Source organism: Vigna angularis, chromosome 4 (genome assembly GCF_016808095.1).
Source record: "Vigna angularis cultivar LongXiaoDou No.4 chromosome 4, ASM1680809v1, whole genome shotgun sequence".
NCBI lineage: Eukaryota > Viridiplantae > Streptophyta > Magnoliopsida > Fabales > Fabaceae > Vigna > Vigna angularis.
In genome coordinates this window covers 1,631,117-1,646,974 of record NC_068973.1, presented here as the reverse complement: position 1 = coordinate 1,646,974, position 15,858 = coordinate 1,631,117, and the positions used below count along the sequence as shown (strand labels likewise).

Genomic DNA, 15,858 nt, shown 5'->3' with positions numbered 1-15,858 from the left:
GATTTATAACAAAATTTTTAATTATTATTTAAATAATAATACATAAATTAAAATTAATAATAATTATTTTATTAAATAAAATACAATTAATTTATAAATAATTAAGTAATAATTTTAAAATAATTACATAATATTTATATATTAATTTAAAATACAAAAAATTAAAAAACTAAAAAATAAAAATTCAACGGATGTCGCCACATCCGTTTTAATATATTTATAAAAAATATTTTAATTATTATTTAAATAATAATACATAAATTAAATTAATAATAATTATTTTATTAAATAAAATAAAATTAATTTATAAATAATTAAGTAATAATTTAAAAAAATTAAATAATATTTATATATTAATTTAAAATACAATAGATTAAAAAACTAAAAATTAAAAAAAAAATTCAACGGATGTGGCACATCCGTTGAAGAAAAGAGGTGGGGTGTAAGATATTTTAAAATATAAAGGATAATTTTGAAATTTAAAAATGTGGTGGTGCAGGGAACAAAGTGGGGTAGTGTATGAAGTAACCCTCTTTCTATGGATGTTTTTTGGTCCTATAAATAGAGTGTTTCATCCTACACCTCCAAGATCTCAGATCTCATCCTTCACCTCCAAAACATACATTTTTAACTTTCTAACATCTCATCCTTATCTTGCAACTCAAACTTTTTCAAAAATTTTAATTTTAACTTTAAAAAATATATTTTTATTTTCTTTTTTTTCTTATTAAAAACACTTTACACCACCTTAATAATAATTAAATTTAAAATTCAAATATTATTTAATATAATTTTATATTTTAATAATTATTAAAATATGATTTATATTATAATATTAGTTATATTAAAAATATAAAAATAAAATAATTAAAATAAAAATAAAATTATGTTAACTAAAATATTTAAATATATTAAATTATATTAAAATACTAAAATAAATTAAATAATTATTAAAATTTAAATAAAAGATAAAATTTTAAAAACAATTATTTACTTAAAATCAAATAAAATTATATTAAATAAAATATTTAAATACATTTAAATTATATTAAAATATTAAATTAAATTAAATAATTAGTAAAATTTAAATAAAAAATAAATTTTTAAAAACAATTATTCATCCGATATGGATATCCGAACCATTACTTATCGGATATCTATATCCGATTAACGTATCTTTTCAAAATTTTGTTTTTTTATTAAACTTTAATAATTATTGAATTTAATTTAATATTTTAATATAATTTAATAATTTTAAATACTTAATTTAAAATATTATTTTTATTTTTATTATTATAATTGTGACATCCTCATAATATACAACATGCATATATAATAAAGACGTCATTCAGTTATAATATTGGAAAGCAGTTAGAGACATATAACAGACTATATTAGTTACAGTCATCCAAAATAAAATCAGAGTTGGTCTCTTAAACATAAAGGACCACTGTGAATTATCATCAGAATAATACAACTAATCAAGATCCTAGACATACTAAGCTGCAGCATCACCTTCTTCCAGCGCTTGCTCCACAGACACCTCCTCTTCATCTGCTCACATCCAATTTAGGATGATCATTGCAACAGGAAACATACCCAAACAAAGCACGAACACACAAGCAAGGGTGAGCTAGTTTCACAAGCAAGCATACTATATTAAAGTAAACAATTCATCAAATAAATACTTTAAGCCAAGCAAGTTAAACCATACAAAGGAACATGTCATAAACTAGACTTGACTCGTTGCTTTATAAACCGACTCGTCCGGACCAGAATGATTACCGAGCTATGGCGGGTTATGCACTCGTGGTGGCCTCTACTGCTTTGCAAAGCCGTTGCCAATGGGTTCCACCCTACCACACTCACGAGGTTAGTCCTTTCCGCGTCCTGGAGCATACTGGAAGCCTCCAAGACTAGGACCTCCTGCTACTCCTCACCACATGGATCAATCCTCTCTACTTGAGAATGAAAGACCATTGGAGCGTCAGGAAAACCCCCAAGACTGAGCTACCATGCAATCATTCTACACACTACTAGGACACCACCATGTATCCCCTCCTTGAGAATCATGGAATTACGTTCATGAACCGTACTGTCACTTTGTAATCATATACTTTCTGCCACAATCAACATATACACAATCTCAACAATATACATTACTCACCACTCACAAATTATAAAAATAACATCTCCACAATTGAATCTAAGTTAATCAATACCAAGAACTAAACAGCTCCAACTAACCCATAACAGCTTATAAAATGCATCAATTTATACATACCTACAAGTAATATAATTATTGATTAACACTCACATTTCAATATAAGAAACAACTATCCTTACTTTATTATATATATATATATATATATATATATATATATATATATATATATATATATATATATATATATATATATTAGTTTAATATAATATAAAAATATATATTTATAACGTTACGTATCATATATATATATATATTATATTAAACTAATATATATTATATTAAATATATATATATATATATATATATATATATATATATATATATATTTATATATGGATCCTTACTTTAAATTTCAAACAGACAGTGACTGATTTCCTAAAATTATAATTGACTAGAAATTAACACATGATAACTTTATGCATCTACAATCAACTTGTTTTATTTTATTTTCATCCTAGTAGAGATCTTTCTTTACCCCAATTGGTCACCGGAGAGGACCTAGATGTCTGAACGCATCAAACTCACATTCGACGCCAGCACATATGACTAGTCACAACTGACTGGACCAGGCCAGGGCTGCTCTATGATCAGGGATGTGCCAACTCAGGTTTTTAAGGTTCCTCTATCCTACCAACAAAGAAAGGCTCTCAACAATTAACAATTAATTTATTTAAATTATCCACCCTGTTCTCTTATTCTCTAAATTTGAAATGCCTAATTTTAATATTTTCACTTCCTCTCACAACAACCTCAAACAGTACCTGTACATCTATTTAATACCCATATACATGTTATTACAGAACCCTTACTCCAGACATCAATTTCAGCCAACAAACTCATTCAAAACAGATTAAATTCATCACATCACAACATGCACAATTTCACAGTTTCAGTTATAATACCCAATACAATAAAAGTCATAAAACAGTTTCACAAGAGCACACCAGTTCAACATTCATATGCATGTATTTTTATAAAATAAATTCATACAAAAATAATTAGCTCCCCTTACCTTAGTGGTTATAAGCACAACACTCTTTAGACGAAACCCCAAAACAGTACTCTTGCACAGAAGCAAGTTCAACAGGATCTACAAAACGTCAAATTGGGTACAAAGACGTCTCTTAGAGTTAGAATAGATAGAGAATCTAGAGAGGAAAACCATTGACTACATGCAACTAGAAAATTGCATGCCCTAGGTTCAAAGGAAAAAGGGGAAACAGAAAAAGATAACTTACCCGTCCAAAACGAAAATCTAATCGGATGAAGGAAAAACTCTCAACTCCGTGAACGAAAGCACACTACCTATTTGAAATTTCAACGGTGGGAAGTGGTGGAAAAGTAGAGAGAAGTCAGAGCAAGAAATAAGAAAATGAAGCTGAACTTAGAGAGAGAAAGAGGAACTGGATAAAAAACTCAGAGCTGGAAAATGAGACCTCTTCTAAGGTCCTAGTGTCCTTAGCTTCTTGGGCCAGGCTGCAGGGCCCAATAGCCTTACATTTTCAGGCTCTTACAATAATTCTTATTTTAATTATTATTATTTTAATTCTTTGAATAAAACTATTATAAAAATATAAATCATATGTTAATAGTTATTAAAATATAAAAATATAATAAATAATATTATAATTTTTATTTAAATTCAATATTTGTTAAATTTTAAATAAAAAGCAAAAGTTTAGCTTATTTTATGGATTTTAATATCTAATAAAAAAAATTTAAAATTTAATAATTATTTAATTTAATTTAATATTTTAATATATTTTAATATATTAAATCAAATTTATTATTACTATTTATTTTTATTATTATTATTTTTATTTTTATTATTTTATTTTTAAGTTTTTAATATAACTATTATTATAATATAAATCATATTTTTAATAATTATTAAAATATTAAATTAGATTAGATAATATTTAAATTTTAAGTTAAATTAAATTATTATTAAAGTGGCGAAGAATGCTTTTAATAAGAAAGAAAAGAAAATGAAAAAATATTTATTAAAGTTGAAATGAAAATTTTGAAAAAGTTGAAAGTGTAGGATAAGATGTTAGAAGGTTAAAAATGTAATTTTTGAAAGTGGAGAATGAAATCTTAGAGGTGTAGGATGAAACACTCTTGAATCAATTGTGTGATTCTAGGAATAGAATTGATTGAGGTGTGGAATTGATTCTTTAAACCACAAAATCAATTCTCCGGCATCAAATATGTGCAAAATGCAGAACTAGAATCGATTATACAAATGAAAGAATTGATTATGTGATGTAAATGGTTGGAAAATACACAAGGAGAGATTCTCCTCTTTCATTTGAATGTGCATTATCTATTCACCTGTTCATCAGTGTCAGAGAATCGATTCGGTCGTTGTGGAGAATCAATTCTGTTTTATCATTTTGCACCAACAATAAAATCTCGTCTTTGTTACTGCTTGGTTGGCGTTTTTGTGAGGTGAGTAGAAAAAAAATTGTAACTATACAAACGAAAATATAAATTAATGTTTAATATAATGGCCCATCCAAAAAATTGTTATAATAACTTTCTTGATTGACTGTATTTTTTTTCTCACGTATTATAAATTTATGATTTTAGTTTTTCAGGTTTTAATTATGTTGATTAGAGTGTTAGATATTTTTTAATGTATAATTTTAACTAAATTTTAATTGCATCAATTGAAGCTCCACACTAAACAGAAAAATAATATATTATGAATTAAAAGTAATATTGACTTAATCAACATTAAAGTAATATCTGCTTCACCCATGTTAAAGTAGAAGAATTAAAAGAAACAAATCAAATTATTTAATCTACGTTCTCCATACCCGGTAGTTATGTCTGAATCCATATTTTAGCAAATGTAACATGAGAACTGGTGGCTAGAGGATTTTCTGACAATCACATTTTACACAAAAGAATCAAGCATATTATACATCCAGTCCCGGTCCAATTTTTCTGCATGTTCATCAGGAAATTATCAGTCAGTCGAGAAACTGAATCACATGTTTTCATGTTAATTTGAAAACATCAATTACTCATTAAACTTTAGTGGTCCACAATAACTTACAAAATCAGGTAACGGGGCACATTTTCAAAACATAAATTGGGTTTGAACCAATTTTGAATTGTCTTCCCACATTAGGACTGAAGTGGTGGAAAAACTGTTTTCAACTTTGTTTGAAAACATAAATTGGTTGTCAACCAGTTTTTATAATGTAAATATGTTTTTACGTTATGTAAAAAACCTTTAAAACAGAATTGCCTTATGACATAATTTCACTATTGCACAATCACTTTTCTAAAAGAGAGCGAATTTGAACTTATGCTTAGTCTAACTATATCTAGACCAATGGGAAAAAGTAGAGGTTCAGCAGAATGTCAACCCAACAACATGCATGAACAAGGTTCTATGATGACCATCATTCGTAAAATGTTTAGGCCTATATAGCAAATAACATTGTCAGAATTTTTGCAGTCCCTGTGGTCGATTGAATTGGCAATGTCACTATCCGGTTCACAGAAAAGGGCCTTGCGGCAGTATTAAGCTACATAAGCCAATCTTTCTTTGGCTTTGGGACTAATCGGAGACTGATAAAAGGGAAGATCTTTGATTGATAATCCAAAATGATTATGTATAAAATTGAAGGTCTCTGGGATAGGTAGGTATCTTACTCTGAAGTTTTATTAACTAATATCCTATCTGTCATCCGAAATTAAACCTACGTACCTTTCACCAACTTTTTGTCAATTGTTTACCTATAGTATTCTGATGAATAAAACATCATATAACCCTATACCACCAAATTTTGTAATATATGTATTGTTCATGGAGCATGAGTCCATCAACACCAACTTACGAAACTTTAAAAAGCCTCCAAAGATTTAATGAGAAAGTATTGCCAGTCAGACTTCCTGATCTAAATTCGAGTCAGCTGCTTCTTTAGAACTTGATTTGAAAGCTGAAATGGCAACATATATGGAATCAAAGGAAGAAAAAAAGGATTCTTACAAATTTTGCTCTTGCTGAAGAATCACAAAGGAAAAGAACTTCAAGTTATGTGGCTCCAGAGCATCTGGAAGCAGGGATGGTCACTACCAAAATCGACGTTTATAGGAGTGGTGTTGTTGGAATTGATCAAAGGTAAAGATTCTGTTGCTCTACAAGATGGAAGAGAAACAATCCTTCATATACAGATAGTAAACCTCACTGGAAAGAGGTAAAATAAAAGTAAATAACATTTCACAATTTCAGCTAACTAAACTTCACAAATCAAATACATTACAGCAACTAGCTTCTACTAGAGCTTATTAGTTGCTTCTTAGTTCTAGCTTCAGAGCAACATACGCATTACAAGAAATAACTTCTATTTGGAACTCAAACATACAAATTATAAAAAATCTGCATAACAATCTGCACTTTTTGTGCTAATTGAAATAATATGTATTTATAAAATAACACATTCAATCTACTAACACAGCCAGGCAATAACCAGTTGGGAAAGAAATTTCAACCCCCTTCACGAACAAACAGAGCCCAAATCGGAAACTTTAACGCCTCCAAATACTTCTCCGTCGGAATACCTGGAGCTAATGACATAAACTCTCAACCTTGCTTGAGATTTTGGCTTCGCGCAAGGGATTAAGGGTTGATGGAAGGGATTGAGACTTCACATGAAGGATTGTGAGTTCGCAAAAGGGATTAAGGATTCACTTAAGGGATTGCATTCATGCAATGTATTAGGATTTTGAATTAACGGCAGTTACAGAACAGGCATTCAACTAAATTTGGTGGGTAGCAAGCTTCGAGGGGAATTGGACAACAAGCTCCATCCATCAACAAAATGGAAAAATTAGGGATTCATATTAAGATAAAGGAACTACGTCACCTCAAGTATATTAAATACATATATTTTCTTTTAAATTAAAATTTCCAAATCAACACTAAAAAAATTATGTATATGCTATTATATCAAGAGAATATATCTGTATGTGAGATTTTATTTTTTAATCTTACCCTTTAATAACTAGATTCTAAAATTTAAATAGTTATTTATAATAAAAATATTTTCTAACTTTATCTTTTAATATTTATTTTTTAATTTATTTATAATAAAAACTATTTATATAACAAAAATTATACAAATTATTTATCTATATAGTTTTATACTATTATATATAAAAAATTCACATTTTTTTCTAGTTTTATTCATATTTTTTTAATTTAACTGTTCTTATTTAACCATTTTTAAAACATTTAACTACTTTTTAAAATGAAATAAATATAAATAATTTACAAAATAAATAAAAACTATCTATAACTAAAAAATAAAAATGATTTATACTAATTTTTATAATGATAATTTCATATTTTTTTTGTTATCCTAAGAAAAACACATAATGTGTTTACACTAATTTTAGATAATAATAATATAAATTAATATAAAACTAAAACACGTTTATTTTATAATGTAATAATAATAATATAAATTAATATATTTCAAATTATGACTCAAAATATTATTTAAAGTTAAACATATTTTTACTTTTTAACTTTAATTTTAATATGAAATTCATTTATGTTTTAAACTGATCACAAGCTTAAATAATGAATATATATTCATTTTAAGTCAATTACATCTTTTAAATTTATATTAGTTATTTAAACAGTTTAACTATTATTACTTTAATATTAATCAAAAATACTTTTTAAGATGTTAAAAACAATTAAGAGAATTACATTAATTTAATTTTAAATTTGAATACAAAAATATATTAAAATTTACAAAATAAAAGAGTTTCAATTTCATGTCAAAGTCAGTCAACTATTAAACTATTTATCCATATTATTTAATGAAAACAGTATTAACTTAACATGGACAATCTTGTCAACCATTCTCATAATCAAAATTAAATAATAAGTTAACATAGTGTCCCTTCATCTCTCTTTATCCAATATAATGTTTTTCTTAAATATAATAATGGCAAATTAAATTATAAATTAATCAAAATCGGAAAATTCACATAATATTTTATATTTTATTATATTTTTATTCTTAATATAGGTTAGGTGGATGTAAAGGAAGAAAAACAAATATATCCTTTTACAATTTTTAAGTTATTACAAATAATTTTAAATTTATTTTGCTTATTTTTTTAAGTGGATAGTCTTTTATCAATGTTCTTTTTCGGAAGATATTTTTTTCTTCTATTTTCATGGTGAGCTAAACTCTGCTATTAATTAATGATGTTTTAGGAAGATTAAATTCATACCATTTATGATATTTAACCATTTGGAACCGAAGAGAATAAAATCTCACATTTACTGTACTTAAAAGATTTAATTAGCACAATTAGAATCCAAATGATAAAATTCACACAATGACAATTTCCCAAGGATCAAAATGCAGATAAGTCTAACTTTATTTTTACTAGATGTGAAATACAATTGTGTTTTTATCAATTTTTTATACATAATATATCAAAACTAAATTAAATTAATTTATTCTTCAAGTAGCATAAAAGACACATTTAAATTCACTTGATTTATTCACTTGATTTATACAGAGAATACAAAAAATGCAATGCACAAAAATATACTAACTTTTTGTGCCACGAAAATCTGCAGCATTTACTAGTATTTTGTATTTATTGGTTATTAAAGTATTAATTAATTGAATGCTTTAATTAGAGTGTGTGATTATGATAAGGTTTGCATATAATTTTATTAATTAGCATAATTTTAACTTATTAAAAAAAATTAAACAACATTATCAAAAGCCAAATGACGTATATCAACAAAAGTTAAAATACAAGTCAATAAACGAATTAATATATACCAAAAATAAGAAGTAAATATTTAATAAATATAGAATAGTGATATCACGAAACACATAAACTAACTAGTGTAAGATTATTTAAATTTAGTAAAAAATTATATATATACAATTGAATTGAACACTAAAATAACATCGTTATAGGTTGCTCGATTATTTATTTATTGTGATACTAATTTTTTTTATTGTTACGTGGTTTAGAAACACTACGTTGTCACTTTTTAAACGAGATCGACATCTATTTTCTAAGAACTATGGTTGTGACTATCACATTAAATCATTTCAACAAATATTAAAATTAATAGTGATATTAAATTTAGTAAAAGAAAGTATGTATAATTTCGATGTTAATATTAAATCATTATATTTTAAATATTTTTATTTTTAGCTGTGTTATTTTCAAGTTCAAATTAATATTACGTATATTTTAATTTTTTTTACTTAACTTATATATATTATTGTGATGAAGAAAAAAAAATAAAATGAACATTTTCATTAAATAAAAAAGGTGTTATACTTTCAATAAAATCTTTTAAACAACAATTTAGAAATACTAATATCCATTATCCTTAAAAAGAAATTATTCATGACGGATCATGATTACCATTTTGATATAATTTATTTCTACTAATCATATATACATTTTAATAGCCATCAATCAATTTTGTTAATTTAATTCCTATTTCCAAAAATTTAATTTCTGGGTATGATTACAATAAAGGAAATCTACGTTAAGATATTCGGAAACACTAAATGGTGAAAAGTGGTGGAGCCCTTCGCTTTGCGTGAACACTATAAATTCAAAACCATTGGAAAACAGTTTCCACAAACTCACACAACATGGCTCCATCACCAACGTTAACCCTCTCACAAGTGTCTGTGTCTCTTGTTCTGCTTTTCTTCGCATCGCTTTCTTCTTCCTATGCAACTTCTCGTCTCACCCATCACCTTGAAAACTCATATCAATCACCAGCACAAACGCTCATAAGAAGCTTCAACCTGTCCCCAAAGGACCCAGTAAACATTCTCCAAGGTGACAGTCAAGCTTTTGTTTCTGGGAAGATCGTGGAGAAGAAGTTCTCTTTTTTCGGTGATTCTGGACCTTCTATTCAAGACCTTGGTCACCATGCAGGTTACTATTCACTTCCCAGTTCCAAAGCTGCAAGGTAAATTTATACACGTATATATATATATATATATACATATATATGCATCCTTCTCATGTAACATAGTTACTCGTATCATTTTCTCATCATTCCAATGAGAAAGAGGCTTTGAGAGTGATGAGTCAAGGTTCTTTTTTTGCAAGTTGCAGCAAAAAAGAACTCTTTCTGATGCAATGATTAAGTAAAAAGGTCAACTGTTGTTGCAGCACTTTATTCTTTTCCAACTAGCTGCTACTACTGTTAGTGTGTTATTTTGTTAAATATTCAATTAAAGTATAGATCTTAAGGAATAATGAATTGTTCTGCAAGTAATATGCCTGTGATTAAATTTTAAAATCGTCATATACACGATATTATGTCATTATTATATATCAGACGCGTTTTACAAGTTTCTTTTATTAATTGTCTTCGTCCTTGAATTTTGGATACTTCGAACTTGTGAGTTCAATTCTGACCACATATTTCTATTGACTTGAAATATCATTATACTAAGTAATAATGATCAAATTATTGTATTTATCCTGAGTTTGGACACTTCCAAGAGTTTTTTCTCAACACATATCCATTATTGGTTTGAAAATGGTTAAAATAATTGAAGTGGTGTGTTTTATTTAATTATTTTAACTGAATTTTATCCTTGTATATATGTTTGATCATGATTTTTTTTTTCTGCTATGAAATGCAGGATGTTCTACTTTTTCTTTGAGTCAAGGAACAGAAAGGATGACCCAGTTGTGATATGGTTAACTGGAGGACCAGGGTGTGGCAGTGAATTGGCTTTGTTTTATGAGAATGGCCCTTTTCATATTGCCAATAATTTGTCTCTTTTATGGAATGATTATGGTTGGGATCAGGTGAGATCAATTTCTAAGTTTCTTTCTTTCACTCAAAGTGTGCCATGAGTAGTTCAACCATAAAACACATAGTCAAAAAATTGGTGAAATTTATTTAGAGATAACCTGTAGTTGTTACACCAGTTTTTACCATAGTTTTCTCATTTTGCAGGCATCAAATATTTTATTTGTTGACCAACCTACTGGTACAGGGTTTAGTTACACTTCTGATCAAACTGACATTCGTCATGATGAAACTGGCGTTAGCAATGATTTATATAACTTCTTGCAGGTAAAAAAGTTAACATAAAGTTACTTTTTGTCCCCATTCATCAACTTAGCTGCAGTTTTATAAGTACTTGTAATGATCATTTTAATTAAAATTAACTTTTCACTTTAATAACTTAATATTATTTTTTTAATACGAATACTTTTTATTTGCATGAATCTGATTAAAAAGTAACCTTGGGAACATACATGGAACTGTATTTAAATTCTGTCAATTCTGAATAAAAGATATTCCTGCTGTGTATGAATAAGATCTGCTAAACCAATTTTATTATAATGACAGGAGTTTTTCAAGGCACATCCTGAGTTCATTAAGAATGACTTCTATATCACTGGTGAATCATATGCTGGACACTATATTCCTGCTCTTGCATCCCGGGTTAACCAAGGAAACAAAGGAAATCAAGGAATTCATATAAACCTCAAGGTCTTGCACTGTTCATCATACAATTTATTTTTCTGTTGATTAATTAATTACTAATTATCTTGTTTTATTTTTTGTGTTGATTCATTTGATGCAACAACAGGGTTTTGCAATTGGTAATGGGTTAACAAATCCTGCAATTCAGTTCCCAGCATACCCAGACTTTGCATTAGATAATGGAATTATCTCAAAGGCTGAACATGATGATATAACCAAGTCAATTCCTGTTTGTGAACAAGCTGCTAAAACTTGCCGTACAACCTCTTGAATTCTTCTCCCTTTTTTTCTTACACGCACACACCTACCTTTTTTTTTAACTTATAGTTTAACTTTGTGTTTGATTTTTCAGAAACTCAAGGTGGAACAAGTTGTGATAATGCATTGAATATTTGTTATAAAATTTTCTCAAGTATATTGTCCATTGCCGGGGACATTAACGTGAGTAATCATGAAAGAAAAGTGCCGTTTATTTCCTACTCAGTTCGGTTTGCTTACTGTATCTTCTGATATGAAAATTGCAGTACTATGACATCAGAAAGAAGTGTGTGGGGGATCTGTGCTATGATTTCAGCAACTTGGAGACGCTGCTAAACCTGCAGAAAGTGAAGAGTGCTTTAGGTGTGCCGGTTAACTTGAAGTTTGTTTCATGCAGTTCAGCAGTGTACGATGCTATGATTCAAGATTGGATGAAAAATCTGGAAGTGGGGATTCCTGCTCTTCTTGAGGATGGAATCAAGGTGCTTGTGTATGCAGGGGAAAAAGATCTCATATGCAACTGGTTAGGTGAGCCTAATTCATTCATCTGGAACATGTTTGTTTGACGAGTGCTACTACTGATGTATTTTTTCTAATTAAAAATTACAAATGAATCCCACAAACTCAGGTGTTTTTCCATAAACAATACTCAACAATAGAGGATGAGTTCATAAGAGTGTTGCTGACATTTCTCATTTTGTTAGTGTTGAAAAGTTATGTTTGAGTATTTGATGTGATTCTGATTTTGCAGGAAACTCAAGGTGGGTTCATGCAATGCAGTGGTCAGGCCAAAAAGCGTTTGGAACATCTCCTACAGTGAAATTTGTTGTTGATGGTGTAGATGCAGGGTCTTTGAACAGCTATGGACCTCTATCTTTTCTCAAGGTTTGTGTTCAGTGCTGGGTTCAGCAGTGAGGCATTGTTGATTTTACATTTGGTAACTCTTTGTAATGTGATACCATGCATGACAGGTGTATGAGGCTGGGCATATGGTTCCTATGGATCAACCAAAAGCTGCACTTGAGATGCTTAAAAGATGGATGGGAGGGAAACTGGCCACACAATGAGATAACTAATCTATATACTCTTGTCAAAACCAAAACAAAACACACATGAATACTGATCAAAATCATTTTTGTGTAAATGACTTCGGGGTATAAATAATATTTGGATGGTGGAATTATATTTTTCTCCAAACAATTCTTGAACTCTACTCGTACTAATGATTTCTGCAATGTGCACCATTCTCATAATTGCTTCAAGCAAGAAAAATGTCAATAAATCATTAGACTTACTTGGTTGGTATAAGACTTATTTAGTGAATGATGCCAGAACCACCCTTCTGCAACATTGTAAGATGACTTTAAAAGTGGTGAAAATCTAAAAACAACAAAATGAACTGGACCATTTCTGTAAATAAGGTATTGGAAGGTTAGTGATTTTGATTGCAGTTCAAATGGAATAGTGTGGAAATTCTGTTAGATATTGGCAATTTAGAAACTATTTTTATGCAGTTCACTTGCATGCTTTTTGTTGCCCTCAGTGGGAGTTTCCATTACCAATTGGTGAGTTTCCACCCTGTCTCGAATATTTTGGAAAGTAAATATTTGAGATGTCATACATAATAAGATATGATAATAATTAAAAAATCAAGTTTCGAAATTTAGGAAAACTGTAAATTGACGACTTAAAAACAATATTTGGTCCTAATTTTTTTATAGAAACAGAGACAACAAAACCTCGTAAAATGGAGATCTTCACGTTTAATGGCAACTGAGGTAGTTGTTTTTCTTCTTTTTTTCTTTTCTTTGATAAAGACCCCTATGAGGCTCTTTAATCTGTTTCCATTGGCCAATCATGAATATATTCATTCAATCTTTGATTAAAACATTTGAGAACTTCTTTGACATTTTTACTACACGGTGAATTTGATAAGCAACGCGAATCATTATAAATTTTAATGATATAAGCAGACCCAGTTCTACATTTGGACATACATAGGAGGATGAGCAGCAGTTCCGGACTGGACCATAAAAGTTGTAGTTTGATATAAGAATAAGAAAGAATACATTGAAGATTATTGGAAATTCATAACCGACAGTAGCAGAGTGGAAGGATAGAGTATAATTTGAGGAAAGAAAAAGAAAAAAAAAAGAACTAAATTGAGGAAAGCTGAGCGTAGAGTGGGCGGGTCTTGCACATGGCTTGAAGAGGAATTAACCTTGACAAAGTGATCCAATTATTCTCTCTCATATCAACTTTTTCATCGTTCACTCGTTTCCAATCGAAACATTGAATCAACAAACCCAAAGTATAGCTAACGCTTTGCATGGCCATGGCTTCTCCTGGGCAAGCCCTTCTTCCCATCCCAAAAGCAACCAACTTTTTCTCTTCTCCTTCAACATCAAACCTCTCAGGTTTAAAGCATGTCGCTTCATCCCACATCTCAGGATCTCTCTGCATCGCCCACCCATTGATGATCACTGCTGTGTCCCGAGGCACATGGAATCCTCCCACACTTATATCCTCCGAAGTAACGTGTGGTATGAGCACTGGAGCTGGCGGATACAACCTAAGTGTCTCAAGAATTATTTTCCTAAGATAACAAAGTTTTGGAAGGTCTGTCTCATTCAACAACCGATCTTCCCCCACCACTCTCTTCAACTCCTCTCTCGCCTTCTCCATCACTTCTGCCTTATTCAACAAATTCGACAACGACCACTCCAGAGTTCCCGTCGACGAGTCCGTTCCTCCAAATAGCATCGCCTTGAACCAATGCACACAGAGTTAACACATGAAAGAGAGAGTCTTTAGGAGATTATTATGAGAGTAAAACGATGAATTCGTTACCAGAGCAAGGCCTTTGATTATCTGATCGGTGTAATACTGAGGCTGAGTCTCTTGGAGTTTCAGGAGATGGTCGATCATGGAGTTCTCACGATTATCCTTGTTGCTGCGGTTCTCGTCGATGATCTTGTTCAAGATGGCATCGTACCTCTTGCTGATACTCTTCAAGCGCTTCTCCACATTCTGAAAATCGAACCACCTCAGGAAAGGCAGGTAATCGGCCTTGTTAGCCAAGCCCATGAGTTGCAGCATCTCCGCCACGGTCTCTCTGAACTCCCTGGCTTCCTCCGCGTTCTTCATGTCGGCCTCCTCTCCGTAAAACCTCTTCCCGGATATCATCCTCATCACGTTGTTGTAGGTCAAGTCGTTGAACATGGAAGTTATCTCCACGCGAGCAAAACCCTTGCGCGAGTTCCTGGCCAGCCTGTGAATCAAGCGCCTGGTCTCGTCGCTTCGGATTCCGGAGAAAGAGTGGACTCGCTGGGTGGAGAGAACGTCGAGGGCGGTGATGCGGCGGAGGTTGCGCCAGTGGTCACCGTGGGAACAGGAGCCGACGGTGGTGTTGTCGTAGAAAATGTATTTTCCGGAGAGAGAGGGAAGGCGGTTGGCCAAGGCAAGGTCGTGTTTGGTGAAACATTCTTGGAATGCCGAGTGTGAAGAGATTACGACGGCGAGACGGGAACCGAACCAGAGGGAGATGACTTTGCCGTAATGCTCGGAAGTTCGTTGAAAGAAGCGGTGGATGGGTTGTTCGATGAGGTTGAGGTTTCCTATTATGGGCAGAGGAGAAGGCCCCGGTGGCAGATTCCTCACTCTTCTGCTTCCCAACAGGAACTTGAGACTGAAAAGTATGAATAGGAGGGAAAGGAGAAAGTAAGAGAAGAGCAACAGCAAAGAAGGCACTCCCATGGTTGATGTTGTTATGGAAGATATAGAGAAGTAAGTGTGGGTGTGCTTCTGCAGTTGAATTGAGTGATGAATGAAGAAG

The 15,858-nt window shown here is 30.5% G+C and overlaps 2 protein-coding genes and 1 long non-coding RNA gene across 4 annotated transcripts; 1 reads left to right on the top strand and 2 right to left on the bottom strand.

The window, feature by feature from the left end:
* Positions 1-1,371: 1,371 nt before the first annotated feature.
* LOC108321098 (uncharacterized) lies at positions 1,372-7,079 on the bottom strand. Of its 2 annotated transcripts, XR_008248494.1 has the most exons (6): positions 6,234-7,079; positions 5,050-5,179; positions 3,466-3,532; positions 3,240-3,317; positions 1,786-2,120; positions 1,372-1,554 (listed from the first exon to the last, which is right to left on the bottom strand). It is a non-coding gene; the product is annotated as an uncharacterized LOC108321098 (long non-coding RNA). The 2 variants fall into 2 exon arrangements; XR_008248493.1 differs by lacking the exon at positions 1,786-2,120.
* A 2,793-nt stretch (positions 7,080-9,872) lies between these two features.
* On the top strand, positions 9,873-13,223 carry LOC108321091 (serine carboxypeptidase-like). The gene is made up of 9 exons (XM_017552735.2): positions 9,873-10,223; positions 10,909-11,077; positions 11,229-11,348; positions 11,628-11,771; positions 11,872-12,022; positions 12,118-12,206; positions 12,290-12,551; positions 12,775-12,908; positions 12,995-13,223. The coding sequence occupies exons 1-9, from the start codon at positions 9,898-9,900 to the stop codon at positions 13,088-13,090; spliced, it is 1,491 nt and encodes a 496-aa protein (XP_017408224.1). The 5' UTR covers positions 9,873-9,897; the 3' UTR covers positions 13,091-13,223.
* An 824-nt stretch (positions 13,224-14,047) lies between these two features.
* On the bottom strand, positions 14,048-15,858 carry LOC108321061 (isoflavone 2'-hydroxylase). The gene is made up of 2 exons (XM_017552705.2): positions 14,874-15,858; positions 14,048-14,789 (listed from the first exon to the last, which is right to left on the bottom strand). Exons 1-2 carry the CDS (start codon positions 15,777-15,779, stop codon positions 14,181-14,183), a joined length of 1,515 nt encoding a protein of 504 aa, XP_017408194.2. The 5' UTR covers positions 15,780-15,858; the 3' UTR covers positions 14,048-14,180.